Here is a 25287-nt window from a genome sequence, read left to right on the forward strand (position 1 = left end):
TCCGCTGTGAAGCAGACGGTGGGACGAGTGACCGTGGTTATTGAACAACCAGGACAGGCCGATAGAGTCGAGCCCGCGAACCTCAGAAACAAGCCACGGTGGCCAGGAGATGTTAACTACCTCGCTTGGTGTACAGGTCGTGGGTTCGATCCCGACCCTGACGCCTGCTGCTGTGTATTTGGAGTTTGCGTGTCTCTCTCATCATCATCACGGTGGCTAGGAGATGTTAACTACCTCGCTTGGTGTACAGGAGGTCGTGGGTTCGATCCCGACCCTGACGCCTGCTGCTGTGTATTTGGAGTTTGCGTGTCTCTCTCATCATCATCACGGTGGCTAGGAGATGTTAACTACCTCGCTTGGTGTACAGGAGGTCGTGGGTTCGATCCCAACCCTGATGCCTGCTGCTGTGTATTTGGAGTTTGCGTCTCTCTCTCATCATCATCACGGTGGCTAGGAGATGTTAACTACCTCGCCTGGTGTACATGAGGTCGTGGGTTCGATCCCGACCCTGACCGCCTGCTGTGTATTTGGAGTTTGCGTGTCTCTCTCTCTCTCTCCGTGGTCACGTAGACTTTTCTCCGGGTTCTCAGGTTTTCCCTCCACATTTAGGAACGTGCGTTGAAAGTATTTGGCTGCGATGAATGTCCACTTGATAAGCCACTTCGTTGGGCTATCATTTGTAGCCAGGTCGCTTCTGACAAAGGGCAATATGTAGTTCTGTGGACCCTACGTGATGAAATAAAATAAAAAGTTCATAGTAATTGAGCCATTCTGCGGTGGAATTGTAAAAATTTTAGCGAATGTGGACTGTGCCACCAGCACTCGTTTAGAACGAAGTCACGCGGATCTTAACGTAGAAGGCGCTGTGGTACGATAAAGGCGCACTGCGGCGGAATCATCGATCTTGCTGACATTAGCCAAGGAAATGAAGGGTGCCTTGGATTGTGGTTCATAAAGACCCGCAGTATTAACCAGGGCGGCCTGCCAGATTACAAACCGCGAACCTCTGGAACAATCTAATCGCAGCCTTCAATCTCGACAGCTTACATCATCGCCACAGAGGTGGTGGTGGGGGGGGCGATCGCCCAATCAACACTTAGGGCCCCTACGCCCTCTTGCTCCTTATCTCTCAAGGCTCCTTATCTTGCATTTCGTCTTACATCGCGACGTGAGATTTTCTCTGAGCTTAAAGTCTGCTCACCCTGGGTGGCCCCGCTCGTCTCCCGCATATAACAACGTAACGACGCATAATGGCGTCACGGTGAGCATCGTTTAACATTCACTGCATGGTTAGTACACTCGCAGTATTAACCAGGGCGGCCGTCTGTCGTGAACGCGCCGCTGTGATTATGTCTCCTTCGTATTTATTCTAGATTTGAAGCTTTCGTGACTGCAAGGATTCATATTCTGCTAATCCTGCATAATGCACGGGCATAATATGACTTTGAAACCCCCCGCCAACCTCCTACGCATTCCACAAGTAGTGACTAATCCCATATCTGCATTTCCCATAAATATGCTAATTTCATCTTGACATGCAAATTCTTTTGTCAAGGCGCTCTTTCCCCTCCAACCCAGCTTAAATATACGCTGCCAAGCCTGGTGGTGTTCATTCAGACGCTGTCTTTCCGACAGACCTGTTCTTCACCTGAGGACGGCTGCTTGCGTTGTGGCCGAAACGTCGTGATAATTGTATTTTATTATGTTTTATTTTTATTATTTTATTATATCCCTTCTACGTGACCTTACCGAAAAAACCAGGAAGAGCAAAGTGTTTGTTTGTGAGCTATTTTGAACTCCATTCATTGAACCGCGAACCCTCTGCAACGAGTGGCAAACCCTCGCACTGCTGGGCCATGCACATTGTCCAAGTAGTTATGTATGGAGCCCTGCACATTGGGTGGTAGGGTGGTGACAACGCAGTGGTGACACTGAGGCCTCGCGCCAGCAAGAGCCTGGGTTCGATTCCTGACTCGGTCGCTTTGCTTTGCGGAGTTTGTGTGTTCTCCCCACCCCCCACCACCCCCTGTTCTGCATGGGGTTTTCCTCTGGGATTCCAAGTCTCCAGTTTCCTCCCATAGCTAAAAGAAAACACACATCCACATTTTCGATTTAAAGCTTTCGTAACTGCAGGGATTCATCTTCTTGGTTCTTTCGGTAAAGTCACGTAGAAGGGAAATAATAAAATAAAATAATAGAAATAAAACATAATACAAATTCTCACGACGTTTCAGCCACAACGCAAGCAGCCGTCCTCAGGTGAAGAACAGGTCTGTCGGGGAGACAGCGTCTGAATGAAACAGACGCTGTCTTTCCGACAGACCTGTTCTTCACCTGAGGACGGCTGCTTGCGTTGTGGCCGAAACGTCGTGAGAATTGTATTTTATTATGTTAAATTTTTATTATTTTATGATTTCCCTTCTACGTGACTTTACCGAAAGAACCAAGAAGACACATCCACAGTGCAACTGTTATTGTCCAAACAACATCTCTAATGCTGAATCAGTACCTGCCAATGACTCAATTTGAAGCGCACAGCAGCGGCAGAATTGCTCCCCTTACTCTGAAAACTTGGGCAACAACCCACCGGAACAGGGGTCCTGATGCTGAATATGAAGCTCTCCCGGGTAAACGAGCGGAATAATCGTCACAATCGCCGTGAAAACTTGGCCACGAAATTCCACATCAGTGGCGGCAGAGTGATACCAACGCGGGCAGATCAGACCACCGTATCCCTACGAGGGTGACGGCACTTGACACGTGGCGGCGTTGCGGGGAAGTTTTTTGCTGCCATATCATTTGAAGATGATGTCCAAAAAAACGTTTATTTAGCCTCCGCCGAAAATGATCTCTTATCTAAATTGGATTATCGCTGCAGGACTTTGGCTTCGGATGAGGAGGGGGCAATTGCCACAGCATTGAGGAGTCTAATCAAGGGCATACTGTCTACGTGCAAAGGTCTTCTCTAAGTGTACTCCAGACCGACGTGTTTTGCCTCGGTCGTGTATTCACGACCCTATAAGAATTGATTAAATCATTTCTGGCAATGAAGCAGGCGTTCAGATCTTAAAACACCCAAACAGAAACCTTTTGCAAGGAATCAATACCATGGGGAATTTCTTGGCAGATACATGGCAAGACGGGTCCCATGGTATTTTCCAAGATCACTAACACACGAATCAATTTTTGAATGATAATATTGTCGGGAAGAAAAGAAAAAAAACCTTACGTGCGTGAAGATTGGTGAAACATGTTGGCTTTTACACTATGAGACCTCCTTTACCAGTGGCAAAATATAGTAGTAGGTTTTTACCCTTTAAACTGGTAAACTGGTACAAAACTGACCTTTATACAAGGCATCATGTTTGCAATAAACGCAACACAAGCAGTCAAACTGCAAATAAAAAGAAACAACTCTGATCATTGTAATGATATGTAGTGCATATTATTACCATTATCAAAGTTGTTTCTTCTTGTTATTGCAAACATGATGCCTTGTATAAAGGTGTCAGTTTTGTACCAGTTTAAAGGGTAAACACCTACTACTATGTTGGCTTTTGTGAGATATTTAGATGTATTTTTTGTTTTGCTCACGGCCATTATACACGATTGTGTGTTAGGCGAAGCCCACAGTGGCACCATACGATAGAGTCTTAAGCCTCAATGTCATCCCGATCCCTTCTTCCTCGACACTCTGGTCCACACAGAACGGCCTACGGAAGTGGTTGTCATAGAGCAACCTCTGAGATCCATTCTTATTCAAGTGACACTCAAGTCCACACAGAATGACCCACGGAAGTTGATATGACAGAGCTACGCCTGAGATCCCCTTCTTATACTTCACGTGACCGCTCTGATCCACACAGAACGGCCTGCGGAAGTGGTTGTCATAGAGCAACCTCTGAGATCCATTCTTATTCAAGTGACACTCAGGTCCACACAGAATGACCCACGGAAGTTGATCTCACAGAGCTACGCCTGAGATCCCCTTCCTCGTCTTCAAGTGACCGCTCTGGTCCACACAGAACGGCCTGCGGAAGTGGTTATCACAAAGCTACCTCTGAGATCCATTCTTATTCAAATGACACTCAGGTCCACACAGAATGACCCACGGAAGTTGATATGACAGAGCTACGTCTGAGATCCCCTTCTTATACTTCACGTGACCGCTCTGATCCACACAGAGCGGCCTGCGGAAGTGGCTGTCACAGAGCAACCTCTGAGATCCATTCTTATTCAAGTGACACACAGGTCCACACAGAATGACCCACGGAAGTTGATCTCACAAATCTACGTCTGAGATCCCCTTCTTATACTTCACGTGACCGCTCTGGTCCACACAGATTGCCCCGCAGAAGCGGATTTCACAGCACTACGTCTGAGATCCCCTTCTTCAGCAAGTGACCACTCATCCACACAGAATGACCCACGGAAGTTGATCTCACAGATCTACGTCTGAGATCCCTTTCTTATACTTCAAGTGACCACTCTGATCCATACAGATTGCCCCGTGGAAGCGGATATCAAAGCACTACGCCTGAGATCCCCTTCTTCTACTTCACGTGACCACTCATCCACACAGATCGGTCCACAGAAGTTGATATGACAGAGCTACGTCTGAGATCCCTTTCTTATACTTCACGTGCCCACTCTGGGCCACACAGATTGCCCCGTAGAAGCGGATATCAAAGCACTACGCCTGAGATCCCCTTCTTCTACTGCACGTGACCGCTCTGGGCCACACAGATTGCCCCGCGCAAGCCGATATCACAGAGCGGGCAGCACGCTCCGACCCTTCGAACTTCGCCCCGGGGCTGAGGCCGAGGTGGTCAGGGCAGCTGAGGAAGGGACCCAGAGTGCTCGCTCGGCTCGTAAACATTGAGCCACAGCGGAACAAAGTTCAGTTTTTTGTCGTCGCTGCCGGCACCTGCCCGACTCAACGCGGTGAAGTTACCGGTCCACCCCCAGCCGTAGTGCGGTTTGCGGCAATCGCAAACGACGTTGAGCGCGCTTGGGCTCCAGGTACTGAATCCTATGATCACGGTTTCATTGCTTTCATGGCTTTATTTTGGTGATTTTTGAAACGTTTTTCGGTTTGGCCATGTTTGTTTGTTGTAGTACAGAGTTAGACTGATGGCCTTAATCTAAGTTGTCTTGTGGTTGTTGTTGTTGTTTGACTTGCATCCCACTGGGATTTTTGCACACAGTGTTGGTGTACGGTGATTTTTCTGCAATATTTTGCTGACTTTTCTTGGATTTTCTGTTTGCACTCAGTCACATACTCACTTTAAGATGTTTTTTGTTCATGTTTTTGTTTTTTGTTTGTTGCGGTTGCACCCGATTCAAGAGCCGAATGGCTCACAGGGCTATACCTAATACATGAAACTTGAAAACTTGAAACTTGAATCTACATTGTCTTACGGTTGTTATTGTTTGACTTGCATCCCACTGGGATTTTTTTGCACACGGCGTTGAAATGCGTGTGCCGTGCCGACCTTCAGAGGTGCTGCTTCTCGCTAACAGCACTTGCCCCAACAGTCTGTGAAGGATATACTGTGTGTCTGTCTCAGTCTGTGTGTGTCTCTGTGTGTGTGGGGAGCGGTAGTGTAGCAGCGGTTAGCGCTATACGCTACGAACCCTGCGACCCGGGTTCGATTCTCGCTCACGGCAAACACCCAGTGACGATTATCTGAGCCGGTCCCGTGCCTCCCCTAGGTCGACTCAGCCTCCAATGAGTACCTGGTGCGGTGTGTAGTAAACATCGCCACTGGGGAGACAAAGGTGGTCGGGCGTGGTGCTGGCCACCCACCACCACGTGTGCCGTTTCGACCTTCATAGGTGCTCGCTAACAGCACTTGCCCCTACAATCTGTTAAGGCTATACCGGAGATCTTTGTTATTGTGTCTGTGTGTCTGTGTGCCTCTATGAAATAGCAGCACCAATGGAAACCCTTTTCCAAGGAAACGCGAAGGAATGCCCACAGCCGGTCCGTGCCGAACTACAGGGTAGGTCGAAGGGACGCCGTGTGTTTCCGTGTGTTTCCGTGTGTTTCCGTGTGTCTGTGTGTGTCTGTGTGTGTCTGTGTGTCTCTGTGTGTGTCTCTGTGTGTGTCTCTGTGTGTGTCTCTGTGTGTGTCTCTGTGTGTGTCTCCTCTGTGTGTCTCCTCTGTGTGTGTCTGTTTGTGTTTGTGTGTGTATCTGTGTGTGTATCTCTCTGTGTGTGTGTGTCTTTGTGTATCTGTGTGTGTGTCTGTGTGTGTATCTCTGTGTGTCTGTGTGTGTATCTCTGTGTGTCTGTGTGTGTATCTCTGTGTGTCTGTGTGTGTGTGTCTGTGTGTGTGTGTCTGTGTGTATCTCTGTGTGTCTGTGTGTGTGTGTGTCTGTGTGTGTGAATGGGGTCCTGGGTGTACACCCAGTACCCCATTCAAACCAAAAGTGGCCTGGTCTCAGTTAGCTGATGAAAGTTGCAAGCGAGAATTTCATCATCGCTTGCAGCTGGGGTTGGCATCGTCCCCCACTCCACCTGATGTCGAGGGTAAATGGGCGAGGTTTAAGACTGTGACTCATGCAGCTGGCAATGGCTGCTTTGGGTACGCGGTCCAGACCTCCCCAGAAACCCTGGCTGACAGAGGAGGTGTTCAGGTTAATTGAGAAAAAGCGACAGGCCCACTCTCATCGCCTACAGCATCCCACGTCAGAGAATGAGGAGGTTTACCGCAAGCCTTCGCTCGGAGGTTCGGAGAGCCGTAAGGCGCTGTAAGGATGGGTGGTGGTCGCGGGTTGCTGAGGAGATGGAGTCTGCCTCAGTGGCCCGCGATCACAAATCACTATTTAACTCCATCAAAAAAGTAACCTGCAGCGCCACACCTATTACCATCATTAGAGGAAAAAACGGTGATCCAATCTCCGACCCCCAGGAACAGGTTTGCAGATTTGCTGAGCATTTCTGTGAGGTCCTGGGGGAGGGAAAATCTCTCAGCCAGGAAAACATCATGGCACAAAGTGGGGATAACCCTGCTGAGGCTGCGGTGCCTCAAATATTGGAAGAGGTCACCCCCTGTGAGTGGCTGGCTGAGGTGCCAGCTGTTGAGGAAGTACTGAGGGCGATCCGGAGTCTGGCACCGGGCAGAGATGATCTGCCAAGCGAAATGCTGAGGGAGGGTGGCGTTTGTGCACAGACTGCCCTATATGACATCTTAACAACAGTCTGGACCACTGGACGGGTTCCGCAGGACTGGAAGGATGCCCTGGTGGTCCCCCTCTTTAAGAAGGGGGACCGTACCGAAAGGTCCTGGCAAGGATTATTCAACATCGCCTTGCTAGGCACGCTGAGGAGAGGCTTGCGGAGCCCCAATGCGGTTTCAGGAAAGGGCGGTCCTGCACAGATGCCATATTTTCTGTCCGTCTGCTACAGCAGAGGTGTAGGGAATTCCAAAAAGACCTACATCTCTGCTTTATTGACCTGGTCAAGGCCTATGATACCATCAGTAGGACTGGGCTCTGGGTTGTTCTTCGTGCTTTCGGAGTCCCTGACCCTCTGCTCACGATCATTAAGGACCTTCATGATGGTGAGCGGGCCCGGGTAAAACTACGTGGCCGGGAGTCGGAGCCTTTCCCTGTACACCTTGGGGTGCGACAGGGATGTCCTCTGGCTCCCACATTATTTAACATCTATTTCGACTGCGTAGTTCGTGAAGCCTTCAATAGCTGTACCGGGGGAATTTCCATTTGGTACAGATATAATGGGAGGCTGATCGACGCCCGGGTGCGATCAAGGGATGGCTCCCTATTGGTCAACCACGTTATGTATGCCGATGATTTGGTAATAGCTGCTCATTCAGAAGAGGAGTTGGAGACGCTGCTGCTGAAACTGGAGCATGCCACTAAGAGGTGGTGCCTTACCATCAGCCCCACCAAAACTAAGCACCTGCCTGGGTATTTTGTACCATCGGACACTCCACCCCCACAACTCCCAATTGGTGATGGGGCAGTTGTGGAGAGAGTGGAGAGTTTCCCATACCTGGGCAGTGTGCTTATGACCGGCTCCAGTTTATCAGCAGAGGTCTCACTCCGAATCAGTCGAGCGGCAATATCTTTTCATCGGTTGCGTAACGCTGTGTGGAAGCTACCTGGTCTGTCGCTCCGCACGAAGCTTCAGATCTTCTCGGCCACGGTCATTCCCTTCCTTCTCTACGCTTGCGAAACGTGGACCCCCCTAGTGGAGCATCTTCGCCGGTTGGAAACATTTAGGCTGGCCTGCCTACGATCCATCCTGGGTTTAACCAGGCTGGATTGTGTGAGGAGCTCACAAGTCCCATCAGTGAGCTCCTCCGGCAGGCAAGGCTGCGTTGGCTGGGTCATGTAGCCCGCATGCCCAGCCACCGCATGCCTAAACATCTTTTGTTCGGCCGGATCGAGGGGGCTAAACGGGCGCGGCACGGGCTAGAGAAGAGATGGAGTGATGTGGTACAGGAGGATGTGGAGCTGAGTGGACTTGCCGATGACTGGTACCAGCGGTGTCAAGATCGGCCTCAGTGGAGGAGGCTCGTGAAGGACGCTACTGGGCAGTTGGAGGCAGTCGCCCTCCAGCAACAACGGAGGGCGGAGGAGCAACGCTCACAACAACGAGCGGAGCGCCGGGTGGCTAAAGCACAGCAAGTTGGTACAGTAGGGGGCACAGGTGGTGCATCAGCCAGTCATCTCGGTCATCTCGGTCAGTCGACCCGTGGCACCTGGGTCTGCCCCGTGACCTCCTGCCAGCGGGCGTTCGACACTTCACGTGGCCTCAAGGTGCACATGGCCTGGCACAAGCGTCGTGGTGACGTCACCGCCACTTAGTGGCGAATGGCGGTTGTTGTTGTTGTTGTCTGTCTGCGGTGCATCGCCCAGTCATCTGAGTCAACCCACGGCGCCTTTCTACACGTCACGTGACAACCTCAAAGAGGAGGGGGGGGGGTGCCCCTAGCCTGGCACGACAGCTTTAGTGTTTGTTGTTGTTGTTGATGTTGTTGTTGTTGTGTCGATCAGGCAAACTTCCCGAGTGGTTGAGCGGCACGCTGATTCGCAACGGGCCGGCCCTGCACACGTTCGGAACCACCTCGTACAACCACTGGTTCGACGGGATGGCGCTCCTCCACAGCTTCACGTTCCGTGGGGGTGCGTGGGTGGGGGTGGCTGGGTGTGTGTGTGGGTGTCTGTGGGTGTGGGTGGGTGCGTGGGTGGGTGTGTGTGTGTGTGGGGGGGGGGTGCGTGGGTGGGTGTCTGTGGGTGAGTGTGTGTGTCGGTGTGTGTGTGGGGTGCGTGGGTGGGTGTGTTGGTGTGTGTGGGTGCGTGGGTGCATGGGTGGATGTGTGTGTGTGGGTGGGTGCGTGGGTGGATGTCTGTGGGTGTGTGTGGGTGGGTGGTGTGTGTGGGTGTCTGTGGGTGAGTGTGTGTGTCGGTGTGTGTGTGGGGTGCGTGGGTCAGTGTGTTGGTGTGTGTGTGTGGGTGCGTGGTGGGTTGGTGTGTGTGTGTGTGGGGTGGCTGGGTGGGTGTGTGTGTGTGGGTGTGTGTGTGGGATGGGTGGGTGTGTGGATGGGTGGGTGTGTGGGTGTCTGTGGGTGTGGATGGGTGTGTGTGGGGTGCGTGTGGATGTCTGTGGGTGTGTGTGTGAGTGGGTGTGTGGGTGTGTGGATGGGTGTGTGTGTGTGTGGGGTGCGTGGGGGTGTGGGTGCGTGGGTGGTGTATCTGCTAGTCATCTCAGTCGATCAACCCCATGGCACCTGCTGGGTCTGTCCCGTGACCTCCTGTCAGCGGGCGTTCGACACTTCACGTGGCCTCAAAGTGCACCTAGCCTGGTACAGGCGCCGTAGTGATGTCACCGCCACTTAGTGGTGAATGGCGGATGTTGTTGTTATTGTTGTGTGACCTTGGGGAGCGGTGGTGCAGCGGTTAGCGCGACGCTGCGATACGAACCCGGCGACCCGAGTTCGATTCTCGCTCACGGCCACCACCGGTGGCGATTATCTGAACCGGTCCTGGGCCTCCCCTAGGTCAACTCAGCCTCAAATGAGTACCCAGTGCGGTGTGTAGTAGTAACCATCGCCACCGGGGAGACAAAGGCGGCCGGGCGTGGTGCTGACCACCCCACCCCCTCCTGTTCCCGTGCCGGCCTTCATAGGTGCTGCTCGCTAACAGCACTTGCCCCAACAGTCTGTAAAGGCTACACATGGGCTCTTTGTCTTTGTACCTGTGCAAGATGGCACAGTGGGGAGCAACAGGTAGGTACATCTGTCAATCATCTGAGAACACCCGAGGCCTCAAGGTGCACCTAGCCTGGCACGAGCGACGCGGTGACGTCGCCTCTCCTCGGTGACGAATGGCTAACGCTGCTGCTGCTGCTCCTGCTGATGTTCCTGCTGATGCAGCTGTTGTTGCTGCTGCTGATTTTCTTGCTGCTGCTGCTACTGCTGCTGCTTCTCTTGCTGCTGCTGTTGCGGCTGCTGATGTTGCTGCTGCTGCTGATGATGTTGCTGCTGCTGCTGTTGCTGCTGCTGCTGATGATGTTGCTGCTGTTGCTGCTGTTGTTGCTGCTGCTGATGTTGCTGCTGCTGATGTTGCTGCTGTTGCTGCTGCTGTTACTGCTGATGTTGCTGCTGCTGCTCTTGCTGCTGCTGTTGCTGCTGCTGCTGATGTTGTTGCTGTTGCTGCTACTGTTGCTGATGTTGCTGCTGTTGCTGCTGCTGCTGCTGTTGCTGCTGCTGCTACTGTTGCTGATGTTGCTGCTGCTGCTGTTGCTGCTGCTGCTGATGTTGTTGCTGTTGCTGCTACTGTTGCTGATGTTGCTGCTGCTGTTGCTGCTGTTGCTGTGCCCGCACACCTGTGCGCAGGTGAGGTTCACTACCGCAGCAAGTACCTGCAGAGCGACGCCTTCCGCAAAAACTCGGAAGCCAACAGGATCGTCATCTCGGAGTTTGGCACCATGGCGCACCCCGACCCCTGCAGGAACGTCTTCGCCAAGTGAGGGAGCAGCTCGCAGCTGATGCAGTCAGCTGTGGGGGGGCAGGGGGGGGGGGTGCAGGCCAGTGGGGGTCACGCACCGGGTCAACCCACACGGTCTAGCCCGTGTTTTTGTACAGGGAAATTGAGTTTTGAGGTCTATACGATGGCGTACAGCCGTTTCAATACTGACAACAACAACAATCAATGTCTTCTTGGTTCTTTCGGCAAAGTCACGTAGAATGGAAATAATATTATTAAATAATATTATTCCCATTCTATAATATTATTTCCATTCTACGTGACTTTACCGAAAGAACCAAGAAGATGAATCTCTGCAGTCACGAACGCTTTAAATCGAAACAATCAATGTGTCTATTTGTTTGTGTTTCTCTCTCATGATGGGATTTTACAGGATGAACTTTGAGATGTATAGGGGGCACGGGGTGTCCAATACGGTCTGAATTTGTCTCTAATAAGGTAGGGCACTGATAAGGGGTTGGCAGCTATGGAGTTAACACCTCGCCACATTTACATTCTGAAGGCCCGACATTCCGTGATGTTCACCCCCCCACCCCCACGCGCCCAGGGCCTTCTCCTACCTCTCCTACTCCGTGCCAGAGTTCACCGACAACTGCCTCATCAACGTAATGAGGTGCGGGGAGGATTTCTACGCCACCACTGAGACCAACTTCATGCGCCGGATCGACGCGAGCTCCCTCAACACCCTCGAGAAGGTCGCCACCACCTACCCCCACGTGACACGCGCCAGTCGCGTACCTGTCAACCCCTTGTCAGTGCCCTACTACGTCACTACACACCACGTGTTACTGCCCCTACTACGTCACTACACACCACGTGTTACTGCCCCTACTACGTCACTACACACCACGTGTTACTGCCCCTACTACGTCACTACACACCACGTGTTACTGCCCTACTACGTCACTACACACCACGTGTTACTGCCCTACTACGTCACTACACACCACGTGTTACTGTCCTACTACGTCACTACACACCACGTGTTACTGCCCCTACTACGTCACTACACACCACGTGTTACTGCCCTACTACGTCACTACACACCACGTGTTACTGCCCTACTACGTCACTACACACCACGTGTTACTGCCCTACTACGTCACTACACACCACGTGTTACTGCCCTACTACGTCACTACACACCACGTGTTACTGCCCTACTACGTCACTACACACCACGTGTTACTGCCCCTACTACGTCACTACACACCACGTGTTACTGTCCTACTACGTCACTACACACCACGTGTTACTGCCCTACTACGTCACTACACACCACGTGTTACTGCCCTACTACGTCACTACACACCACGTGTTACTGCCCTACTACGTCACTACACACCACGTGTTACTGCCCTACTACGTCACTACACACCACGTGTTACTGTCCCTACTACGTCACTACACACCACGTGTTACTGTCCCTACTACGTCACTACACACCACGTGTTACTGTCCCTACTACGTCACTACACACCACGTGTTACTGCCCTACTACGTCACTACACACCACGTGTTACTGCCCTACTACGTCACTACACACCACGTGTTACTGCCCTACTACGTCACTACACACCACGTGTTACTGTCCCTACTACGTCACTACACACCACGTGTTACTGCCCTACTACGTCACTACACACCACGTGTTACTGTCCTACTACGTCACTACACACCACGTGTTACTGTCCCTACTACGTCACTACACACCACGTGTTACTGTCCTACTACGTCACTACACACCACGTGTTACTGTCCTACTACGTCACTACACACCACGTGTTACTGCCCTACTACGTCACTACACACCACGTGTTACTGTCCCTACTACGTCACTACACACCACGTGTTACTGTCCCTACTACGTCACTACACACCACGTGTTACTGTCCTACTACGTCACTACACACCACGTGTTACTGCCCTACTACGTCACTACACACCACGTGTTACTGTCCTACTACGTCACTACACACCACGTGTTACTGCCCTACTACGTCACTACACACCACGTGTTACTGTCCTACTACGTCACTACACACCACGTGTTACTGCCCCTACTACGTCACTACACACCACGTGTTACTGCCCTACTACGTCACTACACACCACGTGTTACTGTCCTACTACGTCACTACACACCACGTGTTACTGCCCCTACTACGTCACTACACACCACGTGTTACTGCCCTACTACGTCACTACACACCACGTGTTACTGCCCTACTACGTCACTACACACCACGTGTTACTGTCCTACTACGTCACTACACACCACGTGTTACTGCCCTACTACGTCACTACACACCACGTGTTACTGCCCTACTACGTCACTACACACCACGTGATACTGCCCTACTACGTCACTACACACCACGTGTTACTGTCCTACTACGTCACTACACACCACGTGTTACTGCCCTACTACGTCACTACACACCACGTGTTACTGCCCTACTACGTCACTACACACCACGTGTTACTGCCCCTACTACGTCACTACACACCACGTGTTACTGCCCTACTACGTCACTACACACCACGTGTTACTGTCCTACTACGTCACTACACACCACGTGTTACTGCCCCTACTATGTCACTACACACCACGTGTTACTGCCCCTACTACATTACTACAGACCAACTCAGACCTTATGGGTCACCCCGTGCCCCTTATACATTTACTTTATATTTTTTTACCTACGTGACTTTACCGAAAGAACCAAAGAGTATGGATCCTTGCAGTCACGAAAACTTCAAATCTAGAATGATGATGATGTTGTTGGAAACTCACCCCCAGGTGGATTACACCAAATACGTGGCCATCAACATCGCCACATCCCACCCACACTACGAGCCGGATGGAACAGTCTACAACGTGGGCACATCCATCGCAGACAAGGGCCACACCAAGTACACGTTCATCCGCGTGCCGCCCACGTTGCCAGGTTGGGCACTTGGCACACTCCAGTCTGTTGTAGAATATCAATATTTTTGTTAGATTATATTTTAATTCACCCAGGCAACTCCCCTTTCCTAGGTCGCCCCTATGAAAGAGGCATTGCTGCGCCATGGTGGCTAGGAGATGTTGACTACCTCGCCTGGTATGCAGGAGGTCGTGCGCTCGATCCCGACACTGACGCCTGCTGCTGTATATTTGGAGTTTGCGTGTCTCTCTCTCATCATCATCACGGTGGCTAGGAGATGTTGACTACCTCGCCTGGTATACAGGAGGTCGTGGGTTCGATCCCGACCCTGACGCCTGTTGCTGTATATTTGGAGTTTGCATCTCCCTCTCTCTCCCTCGGGTCCTACGATTTGTCCCTCCACATTCAGCATCAACGTCAACACGCCTTCAAAGAGTCTTTGGCTGCTGCTGTAAATTTCCACGTGATGATGATGACGACGACGATAAGTCGCCACTTTCGTTGAGCCATCATTCGTGATGGCCAGGTACGCGTTTGAAAAACAGCTACGCAGCAGCTACAGTTGTCGGCCTTATCCTGGTGAAGTAAATGTCTTTATTTAGGTTTAGTCGCAATAAAAAAACCTTTAAAAAAACAACAACCATGACCAATGCACTCTCATACCCATCAACCCACGCGGTTTAGCCCGTAGTCTGGTCCAGGAAAAATTCGTGTTCAGGTCCATAAGGCGGACAGCCGTTTCAATACGGGCGACAACATATTGTTGTCTGTTTGTGTTTCTCCCCCTGTGAAGGGACTTTGTAGGACGAGCGTTGAGATTTATAAGGGCCACGGGGTGACCAATACGGTCTGAGTTGGTCTGTACTAAGGTAGGACGCTGATGAGGCCTTGCCAGGGATGTGAATTGGCCTGTGCTGAGGCAGGGCCCTGATGAGGCCTTGCCAGGGGTGTGAATTGGCCTGTGCTAAGACAGGGCACTGATGAGGCCTTGCCAGGGGTGTGAATTGGCCTGTGCTAAGGGAGGGCCCTGATGAGGCCTTGCCAGGGGTGTGAATTTGGCCCGTGCTAAGACAGGGCCCTGATGAGGCCTTGCCAGGGATGTGAATTGGCCTGAGGCGGCACGCTGTTGAGGGCTTGACGGCCACGGCCACTGTTCGCCACGTGCAGGCGAGCGGCCCAACTCCGGCCTCCGTGGCCTCGAGGTGCTGTGCACGCTGCCGTCTCGCTGGCGATTCAGCCCCAGCTACTACCACAGCTTCGGCCTCACGCCCCACTACCTCGTCTTCATCGAGCAGCCGCTCAAGCTCGACCTCGTCAAGCTGGCCACCGCCTACTTCCGCGGCGCCAACTGGGCCAGCTGCATGACCTGGCTGCCCGAGGACAAGGTGAGCCCCCCACTCCCCCCCCGGGGAGGGGCTGCGGCGCGAAACGTCGGACAGGCGGCGGCGGCGGCGGTGGTGGCAGTGTACGGGCCCGGGTTCGATTCCCGACTAGGGAACACTTTCTGTGAGTGGAGTTTGTGTGTTCTCTCTCGTTTTTTTACGATCAGAGGAAACAAGAAGATGCTCGGTGTAGTCGGCACGTTGCTTCGTTCATCATTTCGTTTTTTTGTTTTGTTTTTAATGCTTTGCTTTAGGTGCACCCCTGTTTAAATGAAAGATTTCACGCTCTGCTCTCCTCCTTCTTACCCTTTCCCTCTCTCTCTACCCCCTCTCTCTACCGCCCCCTCTCTCCCTACTCTATGTCTATGTTTCCCCTGTTTTCTATGTACTCTGTCTCCCCCTCTGTTCTGCAGAGTGAGTGTGAGTGAGTGGAGTTTGTGTGTTCTCTCTCTCTCTATGTGTTCTACAGGGTGAGTGAGTGGAGTTTGTGTGTTTCTCTCTCTCTGTTCTGCAGAGTGAGTGTGAGTGAGTGGAGTGTGTGTGTTCTCTCTCAGCGGGGGGCCTTTCCCCTGTTGAAAATAAAACCCCAAAAATGAGTTCGCAGTTTGTTTGTTCTTTGCTCAGCGTGTGCCCCCCCCCCTACACCTTTGCCAGAGCCGCTTCTACCTGATCGACCGGCGGACGGGCAAGGCGCTGACCACGCACTTCGTGAGCGAGCCCTTCGTGGTGTACCACCACGTGAACGCGTTCGAGCGCGGCGGCTGCGTCGTGTGCGACGTCGTCGCCTACGACGACAATAGCCTGTACGACATGTTCTACCTGCGCAACCTGCGCAAGGCCGCCGCCGACTTCGCCGAGGACAACAAGATGAGCTGCCTGCCGCAGTGCCGCCGATACGTCCTGCCGCTGGGCGTCGGAAAGGTGGGCCGCGTGCGGCAGAGGTCGCAAACGGGTTTTGATTCCTTACCCGTACCCGGCCGCACCAGGGTCGCAAACGGGTACCCGTACCCGGCCGGGTACGGATAGCCGGGTTTTGGGTAGGGTACGGGTATCGGGTACCCGGTTGCGACCTCTGGCGTGCGGTGGTAGTGGTGGTGGAGGTGGTGGTGGTGGTTAAGGTGGTGGAAGTGGTGGTCATCTCAGTCAGTCGACCCGTGGCACCTGCTGGGTCTGCCCCGTGACCTCCTGCCAGCGGGCGTTCGACACTTCACGTGGCCTCAAGGTGCACATGGCCTGGCACAAGCGTCGTGGTGACGTCACCGCCACTTAGTGGCGAATGGCGGTTGTTGTTATTGGAAGTGGTGGTGGTGCTGGAGGTGGTGATGGAGATGCTGATGAAACAGCTGCCAACCCACATGGTTCACCCCGTATTCTTGTGCAGGGGAAATTGAGTTTTCAGGTCCATACGGTGTACAGCCGTTTCTATACGGGCACACAAAAATGTTTAGTGTTTCTCCCTTGTGATGGCACTTTGTAGGATGAATGTTGAGATTTATAAGGGGGCACGGGGTGACCAATAAGGTCTGAATTGATCTGTAATAAGGTAGGGCACTGATAAGGGGTTGACAGGTATGCGATGCTGATGAGAATGGTGGTGATGGTGGTAAGAGTGATGGAACTGCTGATGAGAATGGTGGTGGTGGTGAAGGTGGTGGTGAGTGTGATGAAACTGCTGATGAGAATGGTAGTGGTGGTGAGGGTGGTGGTGAGTGTGATGAAGCTGCTGATGAGAATGATGGTGGTGAGGGTGATGGAACGGCTGATGAGAATGGTGGTGGTGGTGGTGAGGGTGATGGAACTGCTGATGAGAATAGTGGTGGTGGTGAGGGTGATGGAACTGCTGATGAGAATGGTGGTGGTGGTGAGGGTGATGGAACTGCTGATGAGAATGGTGGTGGTGGTGGTGGTGGTGCTGATGAAGCTGCTGATGAGAATGGTGGTGGTGAGGGTGATGGAACGGCTGATAATGGTGGTGGTGGTGGTGGTGAGAGTGATGGAACTGCTGATGAGAATGGTGGCGGTGGTGAGGGTGATGGAACTGCTGATGAGAATGGTGGTGGTGAGGGTGATGATGAAGCTGCTGATGAGAATGGTGGTGGTGAGGGTGATGGAACGGCTGATAATGGTGGTGGTGGTGGTGAGAGTGATGGAACTGCTGATGAGAATGGTGGCGGTGGTGAGGGTGATGATGAAGCTGCTGATGAGAATGGCGGTGGTGGTGGTGGTGATGGAACTGCTGATGAGAATGGTGGTGGTGGTGGTGGTGGTGGTGATGGAACTACTGATGAGAATGGTGGTGGTGAGGGTGATGGAATGGCTGATAATGGTGGCGGTGGTGGTGAGGGTGATGGAACTGCTGATGAGAATGGTGGTGGTGGTGAGGGTGATGATGAAGCTGCTGATGAGAATGGTGGTGGTGGTGGTGGTGATGGAACTGCTGATGAGAATGGTGGTGGTGGTGGTGGTGGTGATGGAACTGCTGATGAGAATGGTGGTGGTGGTGGTGGTGGTGGTGGTGATGGAACTGCTGATGAGAATGGTGGTGGTGGTGAGGGTGATGAAACTGCTGATGAGAATGGTGGTGGTGGTGGTGAGGGTGATGAAGCTGCTGATGAGAATGGTGGTGGTGAGGGTGATGGAACGGCTGATAATGGTGGTGGTGGTGGTGAGAGTGATGGAACTGCTGATGAGAATGGTGGCGGTGGTGAGGGTGATGGAACTGCTGATGAGAATGGTGGTGGTGAGGGTGATGATGAAGCTGCTGATGAGAATGGTGGTGAGGGTGGAGGCGGCGGCTGTCCCATGGAAACGAGGGGCACTGGTGTCGTCCGTGACGATGTGGCGTGCGTCGTAGGAGTCTCCGGTCTCCCAGAACCTCGTGTCTCTTGCCGGCTCGAAAGCGAGCGCCGTCAAGGAGGAGGGAGGACACGTGGTCCTCACTCCAGAGCTTCTAGCAGAGGGTGCGATGCGCACACACTCCCATCATCCCACTCATCATCTCACTCAATCATCATCCCAATCATCATCCCACTCATCATCCCACTCATCATCATCCCATTCATCATCCCAATCATCATCCCACTCATCACCTCACTCAATCATCATCTCAATCATCATCTCAATCATCATCCCACTCATCATCTCACTCAATCATCATCCCACTCATCATCTCATTAAATAATTTACCCACTCACACTCCATCTCAGTTGTCCACTCATGCACCCACTCAGTCACTCACTCACTCACCCACCCACCTACTCAACCACAAAGATCCCCCGTCATTGCCTTTACAACAGACTGTAGGGGCAAGTGCTGTTCACGAATAGCGCTTATGAAGGCCAGCACGGCACACGAGGTGGTGGGTGCCAACACACCACCACGCCAGCCTAGCTGTCTGTGCCTCCCCAATGCCGATGTTTACACACTGCCCCAGGCAGAGTGCTCATTTAAGGCTGAGCCGACCTAGGGGAGGCCCAGCGCTGGTTCGGACATCCGTCAATCGAACTCGCATCGCCTTGCTCGCAGCACGGTGCGCTAACCACGGCGCCACCGCTCCCCAAATACAAATGCACACACACACACGCGGGGATACACGCTGCTGGTGATCGAGGTGCTCGCTGATTTGTTTGACCTCTTGACCTCACAACAGGTATCGAACTCCCTCGCATCAACTACAACTACAACGGCAAGGAGTACCGCTACATCTACGCAGCCCAAATCGAGTGGAGACCCGTGCCCACCAAGGTACCTGCTCTGGACACTTTACGAGCATCCCAAACAAAAAAAACAGGGGTCCCTTTAAGGCCATCCTTACAGGGTCCCTTTAAGAGCACGCAAAAACAGGGTCACTTTACGAGCATTCTACAACTTGATCCCTTTAAATGTATGCTAAAACAGGGGGTCCCTTTAAGAGCAAACCATAGCTGGGTCCCTTTAAGAACATCCTCAAACAGGGTCCCTTTAAGGGCAAGCTATGACCTGGTCCGTTTAAGAGCATCCCAAAAACAGGGTCTCTTTAAGAGCATCCAAAAAACAGGGTCTCTTTAAGAGCCTGCCTCGACCGGGTCCCTTTAAGAGCATCCTAAAAACAGGGTCCCTTTGAGGGCATCCAAAAAACAGGGTCCCTTTAAGAGCACGCGATAAACTGAGTCCCTTTACATCATTTGACCTCCTTTGCCAGTACCAAAATATAATAATAGGGGCAGAGACGGCGGCGTTCACACCGCAATTGCCGCGCTCTCAGACGCGCCGTCCCACTGCGGCCGTCTGGAACGCGCTCTCCCTTCCCGTGTCGGGAAGCGACTGGGCGCTGCGATGCACGTTCCAAATCGTCGCCTGCGTTGACGAAGCCATTCCTTTGGAACCGCTGTTCGCGTGTTAGTGTTGCAGTCCCTGCCTCCGCACCTCCCACTGAGCGCGGTTGGCTACGTACGGTGCGAAAGAAGTTCGACATACGTGCGTACAAAATTCTAGATTTGAAGCTTTCGTGACTGCAAGGATTCATTTCGGTAAAGTCACGTAGGTAAAAAAAAATGAAATTAAAATTAATTAAAATAATGCAGCAAATCTGGCTGTGACGGTCCCACCTGATGACGGAGACTTGTGTTGATTTTTTATTATTTTTTATTATTTTATTAATTTTAATTTTTTTACCTACGTCACTTTACCGAAAAAACTAAGAGTATGTGCGTACAAAAGACAAAAAAAAGACAAAGATCCCCCTTGTAGCCTCTAACAGGCTGTCGGGGCAAGTGCCGTTAGCAGCACTTATGAAGGCCGGCACTGTGGCACGCTAGGGGGGTGGGTGGCCAGCAACCACGCCCGACCGCCTTTGTCTCCCCAGCGGTGACGTTCACACGCCGCGCCGGGCGCTCGTTTGAGGCCGAGTCGACCTAGGGGGGGGGGGGAGAGTCCCAGGAAGCGCCGCGTGGCCGGCGGTCGAACCCGGCCTCCCGTGCGTCCGTTGACCTCCCTTGCGCAGATCGTGAAGGTGGACACGCACACGGGCGAGAAGCTGGAGTGGCAGGAGGGCGGCTGCTGGCCTGCGGAGCCGGTGTTCGTGCCGACGCCCGGCGCTCGGGAGGAGGATGACGGTGAGCCGGAGCCTCTCCGTTAACCGGCGCGCCGCAACCGCCCCGCTTCCTTCCGTCCGTCCGTCCTCGCCGCAGTCCCTTGTCGGGCTCGCTCGCTCGCTCGCTCCGGGGATTTACCCGTCATCGTGGTGGTGGTGGTCGTGGTGGTGGTGGTCGTGGTGGTGGTGGTCGTGGTGGTCGTGGTGGTGGTGGTGGTGGTGGTCGTGGTGGTCGTGGTGGTGGTGGTTGTAGTGGTCGTGGTGGTCGTGGTCGTGGTGGTGGTGGTGGTGGTCGTGGTGGTCGTGGTTGTGGTGGTCGTGGTTGTGGTGGTCGTGGTGGTAGTGGTGGTGGTGGAGGTCGTGGTGGTCGTGGTGGTCGTAGTGGTCGTGGTGGTAGTGGTCGTGGTGGTGGTGGTCGTGGTGGTCGTGGTGGTAGTAGTGGTGGTAGTGGTCGTGGTCGTGGTGGTCGTGGTGGTGGTGGTCGTGGTGGTCATGGTGGTCGTGGTGGTGGTCGTGGTGATGGTCGTGGTGATGGTCGTGGTGATGGTCGTGGTGGTCGTAGTGGTGGTGGTGGTCGTGGTTGTGGTGATCGTGGTGGTGGTGGTCGTGGTGGCGGTCGTGGTAGTGGTGGTCGTGGTGGTGGTGGTCGTGGTGGTCGTAGTGGTGGTGGTGGTCGTGGTTGTGGTGATTGTGGTGGTGGTGGTGGTCGTGGTCGTGGTGGTCGTGCTTGTGGTGGTCGTGGTGGTGGTCGTGTTGGTGGTGGTCGTGGTGGTCGTGGTGGTCGTGGTGTTCGTGGTTGTGGTGGTCGTATTTCTTCCTGCCTCAGCAGTCCGCCCGCTGTATTTTTTCACCTGAAGACGATTGCTTGTGTTGCGATCGAAACGTCGTGATTTTTTTTAATTTTATTTTTCTATCTCCGTGACTTTACCGAAAAATCCAAAGAGCATGGTTTCCTGCAGTCACGAAAGCCGACATTTATTGATTACAATTATCCACACTGACCTTTCCCTTCTCCTCCGTGACCCTTGACCCACTGACCCCCTGACCCCCCCCGACCAGGCGTGGTGCTGTCGTCCATCGTGACGAGCGAGCCCGGTAAGCCGGCGTTCCTGTTGGTGCTGGACGCTCGGTCGTTCCGCGAGGTGGCGCGAGCCACCGTCCACGGCGCTGACGTGCCGATTGACCTGCACGGCCTCTTCCTGCCCGACCCCAAGTAGCGGCCAAGCCACCAGCAGCAGTGGCAGCAGCAGCGGCAGCAGCAGCAGCAGTAATTAGTCGTGCGTCAGGGGAAGGCGACGATGAGAATATGTCGCAGCGTGGTATCATGGTGGGGATATCTCGCACGGTGATCATGATGGGAATATCACAATATGATCTGATGGGAATATCTGATAATGTGATATCATGATGGCAATATCACAATATAATATCATGATGGTAATATCACAATATGATATGATGGGGATATCTCATAATGTGATATCATGATGGCAATATCACAATATGATATGATGGGAATATCTCACAATGTGATATCATGATGGCAATATCACGATATAATATCATGATGGGAATATCACAATATGATATGATGGGAATATCTCATAATGTGATAACATGATGGCAATATCACAATATAATATCATGATGGGAATATCACAATATGATATGATGGGAATATCTCATAATGTGATAACATGATGGCAATATCACAATATAATATCATGATGGCAATATCACAATATGATATCATGATGGGAATATCACAATATGATTATAATATCTCACAATGTGATATCATGATGTAAACATCTCGCAATATATCACGATGTCAATACCTCGCGATATGATATCACGATGAGAACCTCGCAATAGATCACCACGCGAATCTCGCATTATGATATGATGATGACGAGAGTATTTCGCGATCTCGCGGGAAGAATATTGCCGTGGCAAAATATCGCGCGAATTATGGAACACCAAAGCAGAGGATCTAATGGGGATTGGTGGGGGGGGGGGGGTGAAAGTGGGAGGGTGGAAGGGGGGGGAAGTGAGGGGGGTAGAAGTGAGGGGGGGTGGAAGTGAGGGGGGGGCGATGGAGACAATCCCCCCCCCCCCTCCAATCTCCGAGAGACTGTAGACATTCTTACAATCGGCCAAGAAAATATATTGAATGTAAAATTTCGATTTAAAGCTTTCGTGACTGCAGGGATTCATGTTCTTGGTTATTTCGGTAAAGTCACGTAGAAGGGAAATAATAGAATAATGCAAATAAAACAATACAATTCTCACGACGTTTCGATTGCAACACAAGCGATCATCATCAGGTGTGAAAACCACGGCAAGAAAATTGAACCGCCGCTTTTTTCAAATGTTCTTGCTGTGGGTTTCACCCCTGATGGTGTCGATTGCGCGTGTTGCAATCGAAACATCGTGATAATTTTATGGTTTAATTTTTCTTACTTTATTATTTCCCTTCTACGTGACTTTACCGAAAGAACCAAGAATACGATATTGAATGTGCTCGTGTTCACGTAGTTCGGGGTGAGAGGTGGAGGGGAGAAGCGGGGGGGGGGGGGGTGGACGGGGGAGACGAGTGGGCCCCCCTTAAAAACCAAACATCCCTCCCGCCCTCGAACTACGCGCAGTGGCAGAGTTCCACGCGGTGGCCACGTGCCCGGTCTGATGTTCGCGCTAAACATAACTAGTTGTGGAACATATTCACCGTACCCCCAACACTTGTTTTTTTAAATCAAGCACCCAAATGAGAACCCACGGTCCATGTGGCTCAGAGATCAGAGCACAGAGAGAGCCGGTAACAGCCGAGATGTTGGGCTTTGCTGAAGCGCTCCTTTCCAACGAGTGCCCCCCACCCCTCTCCCCACTGCCACCCCCGCATCCACGACCTCGAGTCATATGATTTGATCGGAATATCTGACAATGTGATATCATGATGATAATATCATAATATGATATCATGATGGGAATGTCACAATATGATATGATGGGAATATCTCATCATGTGATATCATGATGAGAATATCACAATATGATATGATGGGAATATTTCATCATGTGATATCATGATGAGAATATCACAATATGATATCATCATGGGAATATCTCACAATAGAGAGAGAGAGAGATTTACACCATTGGAACCTCATTTGCCAGTAACAAAATATGATAATTGTTTTTTTACCCTTTTATCTGGCAACAAAACTGACACCTTTTTTACAAAGAGTCATGTTTGCAGGTTTTGTGGTCAATGCAAACATGACTCCTTGTAAAAAAAAGTGTCAGTTTTGTTGCCAGATAAAAGGGTCAAAAAACAATTTAAAGCTTTCGTGACTGCAGGGATTCATCTTCTTGGTTCTTTCGGTAAAGTCACGTAGAAGGGAAGTAATAAAATAATAAAAATAAAACATAATAAAATAATTCTCACGACGTTTCGGCCACAACGGCTACTTGCGTTGTGGTCGAAACGTCGTGAGAATTATTTTATTATGTTTTATTTTTATTATTTTATTACTTCCCTTCTACGTGACTTTACCGAAAGAACCAAGAAGAAGGTCAAAAAACAATTATCATATTTTGTTACTGGCAAATGAGGTTCCAGTGGTGTAAATTTCTCTCTCTCGATCCGTCGGATTTGCAATTGCGGCGTTTGGACCGTGTTGACGTTCACATGTGCCCATGTAAAATCGTAATGTTGTTGACATGCCCCATCGGGACAGAGAGTTCAAGAATATTTGCCCTTTGTGCAGCAATGGCTCGGCTTTCAGCTCGGGGGGGGGTAACACTCTCGGTCTCACGCCGGGTCTCACCGACCCAGGGCGCTGGTAAGACTTAAGTACGTGGCGCGTGACTAACAGTAGGCACGGCTCGAGCAAGAGGGTGCATACTGGGTGTGGTGTGCCGGCATACGCAGATTAAAATAAAGTTCATTGTGCCGCATAACGAGATTGTTGTGATTCAGTTCAGTTTCATTTATTAGGATTTACCCTGTGAGCCATTCGGCTCTTGATTTGGGTGCAACCGCAACAAACAATAAAATTTCGATTTGAAGCTTTCGTGACTGCAGGGATTCGTCTTCTTGGTTCTTTCGGTAAAGTCACGTAGAATGGAAATAATTAAAGAATAAAAATAAAACATGATAAAATATTACATTTCGATTTAAAGCTTTCGTGACTGCAGGGATTCATCTTCTTGGTTCTTTCGGTAAAGTCACGTAGAAGGGAAATAATAAAATTATAAAAATATTATTTTATTATGTTTTATTTTTATCATTGTATTACTTCCTTTCACCAAGTTAGTCGATCTTACAGCGAGCGTGGAAGGGGCAACGTGTGGGTACAGCCACCTTCTCCCGCACGTCTGGGCAACGTGGAAGAGTAGGCCAATTAACCACGATGGGGATTCGCTCCCTTATCCGCCAGCAGCGGCGTGAGCCGGACATTGCAGGGCTGCGCCTTCAGCTTCAGCAACGATCACGTGACGGTCGCCCCACACTCGGCATAGCTCCTCCCCCTCGGCTACCGCCTCTCTGATTGGCACAGACATCGAGACACGCCCCCACTTTAAACCACGCCCACACGCGTGGCCCCGCCTTCAGCCACCGCCCCTCCAGTTGCCACGCTTCCCTTTAGCCCCGCCCCCTGTAACTAGCCCCGCCCATCCCCCTGGAAGCCCCACCCCCTGTAACTAGCCCCGCCCATCACCCTGTAACTAGCCCCGTCCCCTGTAACTAGCCCCGCCCATCTCCTGTAACTAGCCCCGCCCATCCCCTGGAAGCCCCACCCCCTGTAACTAGCCCCGCCCATCACCCTGTAACTAGCCCCGCCCCCTGTAACTAGCCCCGCCCACCCCTTGTATCTAGCCCCGCC

General features: G+C 51.9%; 1 protein-coding gene across 1 annotated transcript; it reads left to right on the forward strand.

Annotated features, from left to right (window-relative positions):
• Nucleotides 1-5941: 5941 nt before the first annotated feature.
• Nucleotides 5942-21618, forward strand: BCO1 (beta-carotene oxygenase 1). The gene is made up of 11 exons (XM_078882036.1): nucleotides 5942-6005; nucleotides 9027-9155; nucleotides 10868-10997; nucleotides 11566-11713; nucleotides 13822-13969; nucleotides 15116-15333; nucleotides 15985-16251; nucleotides 18185-18290; nucleotides 18980-19074; nucleotides 20312-20423; nucleotides 21461-21618. The coding sequence occupies exons 1-11, from the start codon at nucleotides 5942-5944 to the stop codon at nucleotides 21616-21618; spliced, it is 1575 nt and encodes a 524-aa protein (XP_078738162.1).
• Nucleotides 21619-25287: the final 3669 nt, after the last annotated feature.

The sequence above is a fragment of the Lampetra fluviatilis genome, chromosome 63, assembly GCF_964198595.1.
Source record: "Lampetra fluviatilis chromosome 63, kcLamFluv1.1, whole genome shotgun sequence".
Taxonomy (NCBI): Eukaryota; Metazoa; Chordata; class Hyperoartia; order Petromyzontiformes; family Petromyzontidae; genus Lampetra; species Lampetra fluviatilis.

What these genes read in the sequence shown, in the direction of transcription:
- BCO1 (XM_078882036.1), top strand. Translation starts at nt 5,942, where the DNA reads ATGGAAACCCTTTTCCAAGGAAACGCGAAGGAATGCCCACAGCCGGTC. An exon ending in GGTCCGTGCCGAACTACAGG is followed by an intron (nt 6,006 to 9,026) that starts GTAGGTCGAAGG and finishes TGTGTCGATCAG; the next exon opens with GCAAACTTCCCGAGTGGTTG. An exon ending in TGCAGGAACGTCTTCGCCAA is followed by an intron (nt 10,998 to 11,565) that starts GTGAGGGAGCAG and finishes CCACGCGCCCAG; the next exon opens with GGCCTTCTCCTACCTCTCCT.